The sequence below is a fragment of the Eschrichtius robustus genome, chromosome 8 (genome assembly GCF_028021215.1).
Source record: "Eschrichtius robustus isolate mEscRob2 chromosome 8, mEscRob2.pri, whole genome shotgun sequence".
In the NCBI taxonomy this organism is placed as follows: Eukaryota; Metazoa; Chordata; class Mammalia; order Artiodactyla; family Eschrichtiidae; genus Eschrichtius; species Eschrichtius robustus.
Window position 1 is genome coordinate 109,420,013 of NC_090831.1, and position 12,655 is coordinate 109,432,667.

The following is a 12,655-nucleotide window of genomic DNA, read 5'->3' on the forward strand; positions in this document are numbered from 1 at the left end:
CCCAGACACCCTCGGCACCCTGCCGCTCCCAAGTGCGGGAGCGGCATCAGACAAGAGCCGGGACAGACTCAGTGTCACTGCAGACAGGCGGGAAACGGACTCAGGAATGGGAGGGGGGACCACCTAAATGTGATTTATTTAAGAAAGGTATAATTTTATGGTGAGAGCAAGTTCTAAAATATAAAATAATCGAAGTAGGAAACGTGGTGCTTAAAAGAAGAAATTCCTAAATTGAACGGTGCTGTCTGCTTTCAAAGCCTTGGGTCGCTGTAAACTGTAAAGAGCTGTGCACCGGCTAGTTGTCGCTATTCAGGGAAGTCTGGAGAGCTAAGGGAAAAAGCAGACTGTGCTCTGCTACTCGATTTAAGAGAGGTAAGCTAGAGCTTAGTGGATATTCTTGAATATGGAATAATGCGGAGGCTCTGGTGGCGCTCCAGGGCAGTGTGCCATGCTGTGCTGTGTCAAAGAAGAGTTCAAGAGGCAGGGGGTGGGCGGTGGGACGGAAGAAAGGTGACCTAGGTAGGAAAGGTGACCCAGGTATTCATATGCAAGGCATCTAGGGAAAATTGCTGGCTCTGACCTCCCTCGAAGCTCTGCCCGCAGCCCTGTGCCCTGCTCCAGGCTCCAAGCACAAAGGACAGACACACTCACAATCCAATTTGTTACAATTCCACCTTCCAGAGAGAGAGGGAGGTGAAATAAAAAAGAAAAAAAATCCCATTATCTTTATCTGTCCTTCCCATCAGGTGCAGTGGAAAATGCAAACTGGGGCGACAGCTGCTGTGAACTCTTTATAGTTCACTCAGAAGATAGTGTATCTTTTTATTGCATACAGGAATTACTTATTTGAAAAAATATACCCTTTCAGACAGACGGGATGGCGGAGTTCCGGGGCTATTGATGGGGCATTTGCTTTAAACCAGAGGAATCTCTGGAGGTCACGGCCTGTGGAGGAGCCTGCGTGGGAAGGGAATGGATGTTCTCTCTACCTCCCTGCTGTGTGACCAGGGCCCAGGCTCTGTGCCTCTCTGAGCTGCAGAGTCTTCTGTGCAGTAGAACAGAACGGCATCAGTTATTTCCTCTGGGGAGTGAAGGGAGGAAACAAAGAGTCCCTTGGCTCAGAAAGAGAAGTGCCCAGCCTCCTGCTACTGTGCGAAGCAATGAGGAACTCCTAGTCATGTTGGTCTTGCCCCAGGGCAGGCTCTTATGATATGTTGGTTGAAGAGTTTGGTGGTGTAAGGGGGTACCTATACCCGATACCTGTGCATGGAAAGGGGCATCAGCTTACCCGATACCTGTGGGTGGAAAGGGGCATCAGCTTGGTGAGGACAGCCTCACATATAGCAGAGCAGGGAGCCCCTGGCACTGTGCTTTGAAAGCTCCCAAGGCCCACCTGCCCCAGCACAGTCCCTAACTCCTGCCTGGGATATCTTTCCTTCCCTAGATTCCAACAGACTGAAAGAAAGGCAAGTTTGTGTCCTTCACTTTGGCTCTTACAATGCTTAGTTTTATGTGTGAACTTGTCTGGGCCACAGTGCCCAGATAGGTGGTCAAAAGTTATTCTGGATGTTTCCATGAGGGTATTTTTGGATGACATTAATATTTAAATGGATGGGCTTTGAGTAAAGCGAATTGTCCTCTATAATGTAGGTGGACCTCATCTAATTAGGTGAAGGCCTGGGTAGAACAAAAGATTGCCCTCACCCTGAGCAAGAGGGAGTTCTGCAGCAGCTGCCTTTGGACTTGAACTGCAACGTGGCTCTTCCCTGTGTCTCCAGCCTGCTGGCCTACCCTGTAGATTTTGGACATGCCAGCCTCCATGCTAGACACTGAATGTTTGTGTCCCCTCCAAAATTCACATGTTGAATCCTAACCCCCAAAATGATGGCCTTTGGAGGTGGGGGCCTTTGGAAGGTGATTAGGTCATGAGGGTGGAGCCCTCATGAATGGGATTAGTGCCCTTATAAAAAGGACCCCAGAGAGCTCCCTTGCCCTCTTTCTGCCATGTATGGTCCCAGCAAGAGGACGGCCATCTATGAACCAGGAAGTGGGCTCTCGCCAGACACTGAATCTGCCGACACCTTGATCTTGGACTTCTCAGCCTCCAGAGCTGTGAGAAATAAATTTCTGTTGTTTATAAGCCAGCCAGTCTATGGTATTCTGTTATGGCAGCCAAACAGACTCCTCCTAGTCTATTATTAATTAAGTCCTCCATAATTGCATGAGCCAATTCCTTCAAATAAATCTTTCTCTATGTAAACATATCCTATTGGTTCTGTTTCTCTGGAGAACCCTGGCTAATACAGTTCCCCATCTTGGCTCCTTAATGCCTGGAAAAGCAGGTGAAGGGGTGGAGGGGGTGGCGTGGGAGAGCTTCAGTCGGAGGAGCAATGAATAGAAGTGTCGGGAATGAGGGGCTAGGCCAGGCCGGGCACCACAGGTGATGAAAGGCAGTGGGAGGGGTTGGGGCTGGATTTACTTGGGGCAATTACAGAGGCAGCTTAAAATGCCTTTGCTTCTTTCTGAGCTGGCCTGGGACAGATGTCCTCGCCTTGCCAGGGGCATCAGGAGGGGGAAGGGCAGTCTTTGCCCAATGCCCTCAGCTACGGGAGGAGGAGGCATGGGGGGGAAGTGAAGTGGAGGGGGGATGCTTGGCTGTCTTGCCTCTGTCAACGCATGTGGCTCAGAGTCTTCTATGTGCTATGTGTCCCTTTGGCATAGATTAATTTTTGATTATAATCACACCTTGTATTTGTGAACTGCTTTCAAAGCACTTTCACCTACATGATGGGAAAAACTCGCCTTGCCTCTCTCTCTCCTTGGGGGCCATGCAACTGAGTCAAATCAAATCTTGTGGAAGAAGCATTTGGGTCTCTGAGGAGGCCCCATTTTCTTTGTTATCTGGCTTTGGTAGAAAGAAGACCAGAGCTGTGGGAGCAGCTCCAGACCCTGGACTTAATAGAAAAGAAGGAAATTCCTCAGAAGAGCACCCATCATGGGAGGCCTTTGTGAGAAGTTCAGTATGACTCCCCTTCGGGGCCCTGAGACTCAAACTGCCTCCTTTCTTTGGCTTCTCCCCTTTACTCTCCCTGCTGTGAGGCCTTGTGCCTCCAGGGTGGCCCCTCCATCCTCTCCAGCAGCTCCTATGATGGGAAAGGTAGGCCCTTTGCCCTCTTGGGACCTGGCGAGCACTGTGTCACTGGAGGCCCAGCCCCTGGCCTGAGCATCCTCTAGCTTGAGAGAGTAGCAACTCTCAGGCGGGTCCTGGTTGCTGCTCAGCCCTCAGGCTTCCTTCACTCATGGTGGACAGCAGGAAGTGGATGGCAGGAAGTGGACGGCAGGAAGTGGACGGCAGGAGGTGGACGGCAGAGAGTGGACAGCAGGAGGTGGGTGGCAGGAAGTGGACGGCAGGAAGTGGACGGCAGGAAGTGGACGGCAGGAGGTGGACGGCAGGAGGTGGACGGCAGGAGGTGGGTGGCAGGAGGTGGACGGCAGGAAGTGGACGGCAGGAGGTGGATAGGCAGTGGATGGCAGGAAGTGGACGACAGGAAGTGGACGGCAGGAAGTGGACGGCAGGAGGTGGACGGCAGGAGGTGGACGGCAGGAGGTGGGTGGCAGGAGGTGGACGGCAGGAAGTGGACGGCAGGAGGTGGATAGGCAGTGGATGGCAGGAAGTGGACGACAGGAAGTGGACGGCAGGAGGTGGACGGCAGGAAGTGGCCGTGGCTGCTCTGGATGCTGCTGCCTCCACTCCAGGCGCATCACATCCTTTCATTAATGATGCTTTGCTGGGCTAGAACTCAGCAAATGTTCTAAGGCTAAACAGCAGCCCCTTCCCCTCCCAAGCTCTGGGTGTGTGTGGCTTCCAGGTGGGGAGGGCTGGTCTTGAGCAGCATCCACCAGCCATGACATGGTCTCTCTCCCCCACGGGAGGTCACCCCATTCCCAAGCACCAGAAGCACACAATTCTACATGCACCCGCACCCGTGAGCTCTCGCTGTGCTCTGGCACAAGCTTTCCAAACACCTTCGGCATAAAGATACAGGTTCTTATAAAAGCTCCTCCTCTTGGCCCCGCTAGGCCGGGGCTCTCCTCCCACCCACCCATTTTGCAGATAAGGACTTTGAAAAGCCGAGGGTGGACCCTGCCATGGCTCCCACAGATGAACAAGAGGCATGGTGAGTGCTACCTGGTTACCCTAGTGAACTCAGCTCTCCCTGGGAGACCCATTATGGAGCAGCCCACTTAATTGTTCGGGGCTGGGGAACACAGGGGTCTTCCTTCCCAGGAACTGTTTTCTCTTGCACTGGTTCTGTAAGCGAGCCCTCAGCTCCATCAGTCTGTGGGACCTTCATGGCAGCAGAATCACCCGCATACAGACACAAATGCCCACTCCAACTCTAGGGACCAGTGCCCGGGACACACATGGACACACTCGCCCAAAACCCCCACCCCCGCAGACTCTCACAGATGCTTCCGCCATACACAGAGACACCTCCAAAGTGAAGGGAGCACATGCTCAGCCAGTCTCTCTCCCTGGGGCCATGGAGCTCCAGGCACAGGGCCAAACACATCCCGCCAACAGCCAGCCAGGAGGAGATGGGGGAAGGGAAGCAGTAGGAATTGAGGTGCATGAGCAGAAATTCCTGATCCTGAGTCTTTAGGCATCAGAATTTGGGGGCAGGTGGGGCGAGGCACTGGGAGGGGATCAAATTCCCTGTGGAGTTTAGAAAATAGCACAGATGCCCATCTGTCTTGGATGGCTTAGCTGAAGCCAGCTTAGAGAGGCCAGATGGATGGATTAGGGGCCTCTGGAGGTCCTCCCACCTCTGTGTTTCCACCAATCTCCAGACCCAACCACATACACACATAAACACCTTTTCCTCCAGGCCCAGGACCAACAAACAGACACATACCGTTTCCTTACCACTATTATCTTCATAATCAGTAACAGCAGCAGCCAATACTGAGTATGTACTATGGCCCAGACAGTGCATTAGAGGCTTTTACATGCATCATCTCCTTTCATTCTTACAGTGAGGCAGGCACTATTATTAATCTCCATTTTATAGGCAAGGAAACTAAGGCACAGAAAGGTTAAGTAACTAGCCCAAGGTCACACAGCTAGGACTTGGTGGAACCAGGACTCAAACCCAGGCATGTTTGATGCTGATCCACAATGCGAAACTGCCTCTCTCCAGCCCTGGCCTCTCTGGAGCTTGGGGCTCCCCACTAGGATTTCCCCAGGACGATATCTTATTAAACACTCAGGCAAGCCATAACTGGATCCAAGCACAGCTGGCCCTAAGTGGCATGCCCTTGTTTATATAGGCTATGCGATCTATTCGTGGAACATTCAAATAAAACGTCATCCTGCTCCCCAGTAGGCTGTCATATCTCATTTTCCTCTATCCTTTCTCTCCATCCTCCATCACTGACCCAGATCCCTCATGCCTTCGGTAGTCAGCAAAAATTAAGAGGCACAGAACAGAGGCGAAGGGAAGGTCCTCGGGGCACAACGCAGGTAGTGGCAAGACCTTGGGCCACACAGGTTCAGACTAAATCCTCTTCACTGCCGATGTGACACCTCCACTCCCACCCCTCGGCTACTCAAAAGATCCCAGAGGCAGTCAGATCACCAGCAGACTGCGGTCCCCTCTCTGCTTAGTGCTCACCAAGTGGCCATGAAGGTGCACCTCCTGGGCTCCTGGGGGCCGTGCATGCCTGCTCCCTGCACCCTGGCTCCACTGGTCAGTAAGAGGGGCTTCCAGCCAGTCACAGCACAGCCCCCTGGGTGGGCGGCCTACTCACCCAGGTCCATGTCTGCAGCCTTGGGCCGGTGGGAGCAGGGCACATTCTTGAAGATGGCGTCCAGAATCTTCTCCTTGACCTGAGTAATGGTGTCGCAGTTGAGGATCTTCACTGGGACCTCAGGGCTGTTGGCATTGTCTGGGTTGACACAACTCAGGACCTGCGGGCGGTGGGGAGAGGAGGCGAGTGGGGAGGGCAGCATGGAGAGCCCTGGGAATGCCAGCCGCATCCCGGAGTCCTATCCTGACTGGCTCCGCCTCGGCAGGTCGGACTGGACAGGGGTGGGGCGACCCCAGCCAAGCCCTCTACCCTTCCTGTCCCCACAAGCAGCAGGAAAGTGGCACAGCTTCAGCATCACTGCAGGAGTAGGAGCTGCATACTTCACTCCTCTTCACAAGAGACTCCATTAAAATCCTGATTTATCAAAGGGAACAATGTCCAAGCAGGAGGGGGCAGTGAGGGGCAATGTGTCAGAGAATGGACACTACTGCATGTCCCCCTGCCACCTCTCTCCCTCACTCACGCACACACACACACTCACTAGGCACCATCTCAGCAGCACACCCAGACGCTCGCCCACCTCTGAAACCCCCCACCCCCGTCCCTGTGTGTCGGTCTGTCTTCCTCGTCACTCTGTCCCATACACACACCCACACTAATGGGAATCTGGCTCCTTTCTCCAAAGATTTCATGTGCTTCGATTTTTGTGAGGGTTCTGGGCTGATCGGAGGTTGGAGAATCTGCTTAGCGTGTTCTTTAAAAATAAAAAGGTGCCCTTTAGAAACTGCAAGTTCAGGCCACCTGAGAGCCCTTCCTGGCTCTGAACCTGAAACCTGGTATTAGGGGAAGAGGCCACCCTGGCTCAGGACCTCCATTTCTCTTTTTGGAACTAGTCAGATAAGACTCTGCCTAATGCACCAAACTATATTTTTTCCTTTAAAAAGTTCTGGACCAGGGCTTCCCTGGTGGCACAGTGGTTAAGAATCCACCTGCCAATGCAGGGGACACGGGTTCCAGCCCTGGTCTGGGAAGATCCCGCATGCCGCGGAGCAGCTAAGCCCGTGCGCCACAACTACTGAGCCTGCGCTCTAGAGCCCGCGAGCCACAACTACTGAGCCCACGCGCCACAACTACTGAAGCCCGCGCGCCTAGAGCCCGTTCTCCGCAACCACAGAAGCCAGCGCAGTGAGAAGCCCGCGCACCGCCAACGAAGAGCAGCCCCCGCTCGCCGCGACTGAAAAGAAAGCCCCTGTGCAGCAGTGAGGACCCAACGCAGCCAAAAATAAATAAATGTATTAAAAAAAAAAAAGTTCTGGGCCATTTCTAACAGCTTTGCTTCTCTTGCCGTCCTCAGCGTGGGCTCTCTCTCCGTGGTGAGACTGTGGGATCCTTGGGTGGACCAGAGTGGATCCGGGTGGGTGCCAGGTGCTGCCACGTGGCCGCGCCGTGCCAGGTTCTGCAGCCCCTGTCCGACCCTGCTGCCTGCGCCCTCCGTGTGCTCCCTTCTCAGAACCTTCATTGCACTGCCTCCCCCACCAACCATTTCCCAACTGTACGTCTGGTCTGCAGATTCAGACGACAGCCTTCCTCCCACCCCCACCCGCTCCTGCTCCACGTGGCGGCAATCAGAACCCTGGCCCCTGGACGCCTGCCTTTCATTAGCGACCAGACTGCTGTGAGCTCCCACGGGAACATGCTCATTCCATTAAGAAAAAGAAAACCTCCTAAATCTACAAAACCGAACTCTCACCCTCAAAATGTTTTAAACCGAAAACAATGCTGGAAGGAACTCTGGACCACGTGCTCCTCCTGCGTGCCCTCTCCCAGCCATTCCCCTCCTCCTAAGAGCCTTCCGGGACCCCTCCCAGCCCCCTCCGTGGCCAAGCACAGCACAGCACTCGGTGCTGCCCTGGGGTCCTGAGCTCTGGGCCAGTGGTGGTGGAGCCTGGCCTCCCCCAGGCAGTATCACAGCTTCTTCTGGGCTGTGAGACCATGAAGCGGGGGCTGCCACCTGAGTATGCCCCCCTGACGTTTCTGCTTGGCCCTGGGGTTCGCGGTGGCCCCCTGAGAACAACTCTGCAGATGCTTCAGGGCATCCAGAGAAGCAGCAGCGGTCCCACGGAGGGACAGGGTTCCCTGGCCTCTGGCCAAGCCCCGGCTCCACCTGGAAGTTCCCTTCCCCAGCCCCACGCCCACGTCTCTTGGCTCCTTCAGAGCAACTGCCTGGGGTTTGTCCTGCTGGGTCAGTGCTTCTCAAACTTTCCTGTGAATAGAATCACTAAGGGGTTTTGTGAAAACGCACATTCTGACTCAGGAGGTCGAGGATGGGGTCTGAGACTCTGCGTTCAGGCAGGCTCGCAGGTGAGCACCTAGCACTCTAGCAGGCTCCCAGGTTATGCCCTTGGGCACTCCCAGCAGCAGGGCCCTAGGCCATGCTAGTCCAAGTTCAATCTAATTCATCACTCAACACATAGGTGGTGAATCTGACTGTCAAGTGACGCTGGCCGAGCCTCTCAGCACCTGCCTCACTCTTTGTGGTTACCCTTTCCGCCCAGCACAAGGTTACCATCAGTTGGCCCAAAGTACCCGGGGCTCCTCCAGCCGGTGCTGAATTCCAGGCCATCCTGTCTTTTTCTGACCCCTTCATCTTGGAGTCTCGGGGCAGCCCTGTCTGCTGCTAACACACTTTCTTCCTGGCCCCTCCTCACCACCACCGGGCTGCTCCCACTTCCACATGGGGGGGTTCTCCTTTCACAGGCCTGAGGATGGCTATGAAACCTCCCCGCAGCCATTTCTTCTCCGAGCAAGACAACTGTAATTTCCTTCCCCTTTCCTCACGGTGCCTCTTCCCCACCTCTTTCCACCTCAAATGGATGCCCGTCCCTGACCCACTCCAATTTCCTCACATTCTCTTGAAGTCATCTGCAACCAGTCTGGGTGTGCTAACAGTAGTTTGGCCTCTGGAATAAAGGATGCTGCAATGTGGGGACAGAGTGTTATTACAACTGTGTTGGATTCAATACTGGGGAGCCGCTGATGAGATGGGAAAGAAAGGGAGAGGGAGAGCCCAGGCAGGAGACATTTCAACAGTAGTTCTAGCTCATTAAGAAATCTATTCAGGTCTCTATTTTTGGAAGGTTTTTCTTTTTTTCCCTTTCCCATTTTAATCAGAGCCTCTAACTTTCTCCTCCGGAGCAGACCGTGACTGCAAAGCAGCAGGGCCCTCACTCACCCTGCTGCCTCAAAGCCAAGTCAACTGAGCCAATCCCGACAAATCTGCTGAGATGCCTGCTGGGATTCCCAGGGCCCTCCGAGGATGGAGTGGGACAGGTGCATCACGGTCGCATCACGCCCAGCCAGCAGGACTGGCTTTATTCAGAGTGGCAGGGATGTCTCCCCCAGCTGGCCTCGGGGTCTGGGATTCATCCTCGGCTCGCGGCCCCTGCCCGGCTCTGCCATGCCTCGGCCTGTCGTGTGTCTCACTTCCCAATGACTGCATTTTAAATCCCATCTACTCTCTGTCCTCTTTAACAACATCATTGCTGTCTCTTCCACCTCCATTCTTGGGCTCCACCCACGTACCACCCTCCACATTTATCTTTTATCTTGTTTTTGCACTCCTTTCTTCTACCTCCTCTTCTCTTTCCTGGAAAAGACCTGGTGGGAGATCACAACTCTCTCCAAAAAAAGCCCAAGAGTGAGCTCCCCCGCCTGGAGAGACAGTGGGCACCAGCGGACAGTCATGGCGGGAAAGAGGAAGCAGAGCCCCCGTGAGCCAGCAGTGGGCTGACCCTGGGCTCATGGCTTGGTACACCAGATCCCACTCCATCTTCTGGACACCTTTGGGAGGTACATGCTGTCATCATCCCTCTTTTATTATTATCCCTGTTTTTTTTTTCAGATTAAAAAAACAAAACCCAAACTTGGAGAGATTAAGCCCCCAATCCCCCAGCTGGTCAGAAGGAGTCATAGCTCCAATCCAGCTCTGCCCGATCCCAAACCCCGTGCTCCTAAATGCTGAGCTTTGCCGCCTCCTAGGATGACTGTTTCTGGCAGGAAAGGGAGTGTGACCTTGACTGAGGGGATCCCCCTGTTCCCTGGACAAACACCTTGAACCGCTAGGCCAGCCTGGCCTCCCATCCTACAGCTCGGGTCACGTAGGTGCGGGCTTCAGAACCACGAGCAACCATTTCTGGCCTCCCCTCTTTCGTGCTCTACATGCTACCTGCTTGGAACTGGTCTGCAAAGTGTGGGTTCTCCGCTGGGAGAACTGCTGAGAAGGAGCTCATTCCCTGGGGTCAGTCAGCCAGCTGTCGGCAAGGGGTTACTGCCCCACGATCCAGTGCACTGGCCTGAAAGCACACCCGTCTCTTGCTGTGGCTCAGGTGTGTCTGAGCCACTGGTCCTCAAATCCAGGTGCCCTCGCACATTAGGACAAGGAAGTCGGGGTGACCGGCACAGATGGAACACCAGGCTGGCCCCGTGCAGTGGGCACCCAGACAGGTGGTTGAGACAGCAGTGGCGTTAAAGAGGCGTTAGGATGGCTGTCAGCATTTCTACCATCCCTTCGGCTGGGCAGGGGCTGCGCAGGGCCAGAACCCACCTACCAGAGCCATGGGGAGGAGCTGGGAGGCTGGCTTACCAGGGTTTTGTAGTCGATCTGCTGGCGAATGAGCTTGTCCTCGCTGAGAGAGTAGCGGGCCTCGCCCGTGATGGCGTCAATGGGCCCCTTCTCCATCTGCTGCTTGATGGCGCAGAACAGGGAGAAGAGGGGCTCCCCGGCACACTCCTGGACACGGAGGAGAGCCGTGTTGGGTGGACCCTGGGCCCCAGGTGTGCGGAGCCCGGCCTCCCCCAGCCTCTGCCTCTCCGAAGGGCTGCTTTCCACGCCTCGGTTTTAATTCTCTTCTCCTGCTCCCATCCCGCTCCTTCCCACTGCCATTCTTGAGCTCTCTTTTCATCTTCCCTGCCCCCCGTCCCACTCTCTGCCCCTCTCCCCGCCCCTCTCCCCACGCTCACTCCACCCTGCTTTCTCTGCAGCCCCATCAAGAGACAGAGGGAGGGGATATGGGGATATATGTATACGTATAGCTGATTCACTTTGTTGTACAGCAGAAACTAACACGACATTGTAAAGCAATTATACTCCAATAAAGATATATATATAAAAAAAAGAGAGACAGAGGTCAGTCCTCGGTGGCGTGAACTCCTTAGAAAACAAGTTAGTAATTGGAGGCCAAGCAGCTCTTCCACCTCCCAGGCATGTCCTCGGCTTATCTGCCACCACACGCGCTCCTGTACCTGCCCAGGACCCTCATCAGCCTCAATAAGTCTGGGGCCGGAGGGGCAGGAGGAGAGCAAGAGGGAAAAAAGGGGTGACTTGTCTTCAGCTTGAAATGGGAATGCAGGGTCTTCTCAGAGGCTCATCTCCCCTCACCTGTGAGAAAGCGGCCTGTGGGGACCATGCCTCTCAAGCCAGGCCTGACCGTGGGTCTCTGTCTCCTGAGATGGTCAGGAGCCTGTCCCCTCAATGACAAGGGAAACAACACTTCTTGGCGGGGTTCTAGGAGCTAGGCCCCAGCATCTGTGGACTTGGGGGCCGTGGAGGGAATAGGGGGGATGCTGGTTCATTCCCAGGCTGGTGGGGAAACTGAGGCAGGCCCAGAGATCCCCCAGAATCCAATCATACCTTGAGGAACTTGTAGAGCAGGAAGGTAAACCAATTGGTCAACATCTTCTCAGCCACCGACTCAGTCCTGGCACCAGTCACAGAGGGACCCAGCAGAGCAAGACAAAGACAGAGGCAGCTGGTCAGACCTCAGGGGCTGGGAGGGCAGGGGGGATCTGCATGGCTCTTGCTGCTTCAGGCTTTCAGGCCAAATCTTAAGACCCTAAGGGATACCTGAGTTCCTTGGACTCCTAGACACGCCATAATGATAAGACAAGCTTTGCCTACCAAGCGGGGAGATGACCTTCTGTGCACAGGCTCCCGGGTGAGTTTCTGTGAGAATGCGTTAGAGCAGCACTGTCTGATTGTCCAAGAGCACTTTCGGGGCTGATGAAATAGTCCAATAGCACTTTGTGCTGTCCAACATGGTAGCCACCAGCCACAGATGCCTACTGAGCACTTGAAATGCGGCTAGTGCCTCTGAGGAGATGAATTTTTTATTTTATTTACTTTAAATTAACTTAGCTTTAAATAGTCACATGTGGCTCATAGCTACCACATTGGTGATAGCCTTAGAGAACTTTATAGGATAGGTGTGTTGCTTGGGGTAAGAAAAGAAAAGAAAAAAAAAATCTGGGAGATACTCATTTGGCAAGGGATAGAAAAGAAGGTGGCAGGGGAAGAGGGTCATGGAAAAAGGCCAGATAGACTAGACTGAGCCCATCCCCTAAGCTAAAGACTCCCAGAGTAGGTAGTAACATGGAGCTGGATACCCAGCTCATTCCAATAGATGCCCAAATTGTCCTGTTTAAAAGGCTTCCACGCACTTTGGAACTTCTCCTGGGAAACTTTCTAGTGTTTTATTTGCAATGATAGGGAGTTCATTCTTGAGTCTAATTTGCATCTTTCATGCTGCTACCCAAACCCATTTATTCTTTTACTTTGGAAGTGAAAACACCACAGCAGCATTACGAACCAAAGGACACTTTTGGTTGCATGCATTTAGAAAAAAACTACATTCAAACTTGCAGTAAGAGTGTGGCCAGCTCCGAGAGAAAGCACCCATCCAGGTATGTCTGGATAGAGTTGAAAGTGGCAGTTGCCAGAACATACTAATAACTAAAATCCCAATGTAGCTGGTCAGCTGCCAGCACAAAATGAAGCTGAGAAGAGAAA

At 53.8% G+C, this 12,655-nt stretch overlaps 1 protein-coding gene across 2 annotated transcripts in view; it reads right to left on the reverse strand.

Annotated features, from left to right (window-relative positions):
* Positions 1-12,655, reverse strand: part of PLXNA4 (plexin A4) — a 445,428-nt gene that overhangs the window by 28,959 nt on the left and 403,814 nt on the right. For both annotated transcript variants that reach the window (XM_068549473.1, XM_068549474.1), the window contains exons 23-25: positions 11,501-11,567; positions 10,454-10,600; positions 5,812-5,971 (exon numbers count right to left, since the gene is read on the reverse strand). In XM_068549473.1, the coding sequence (XP_068405574.1) occupies positions 5,812-5,971; positions 10,454-10,600; positions 11,501-11,567 (374 nt within the window). The remainder of the gene's footprint in view (positions 1-5,811; positions 5,972-10,453; positions 10,601-11,500; positions 11,568-12,655) is intronic.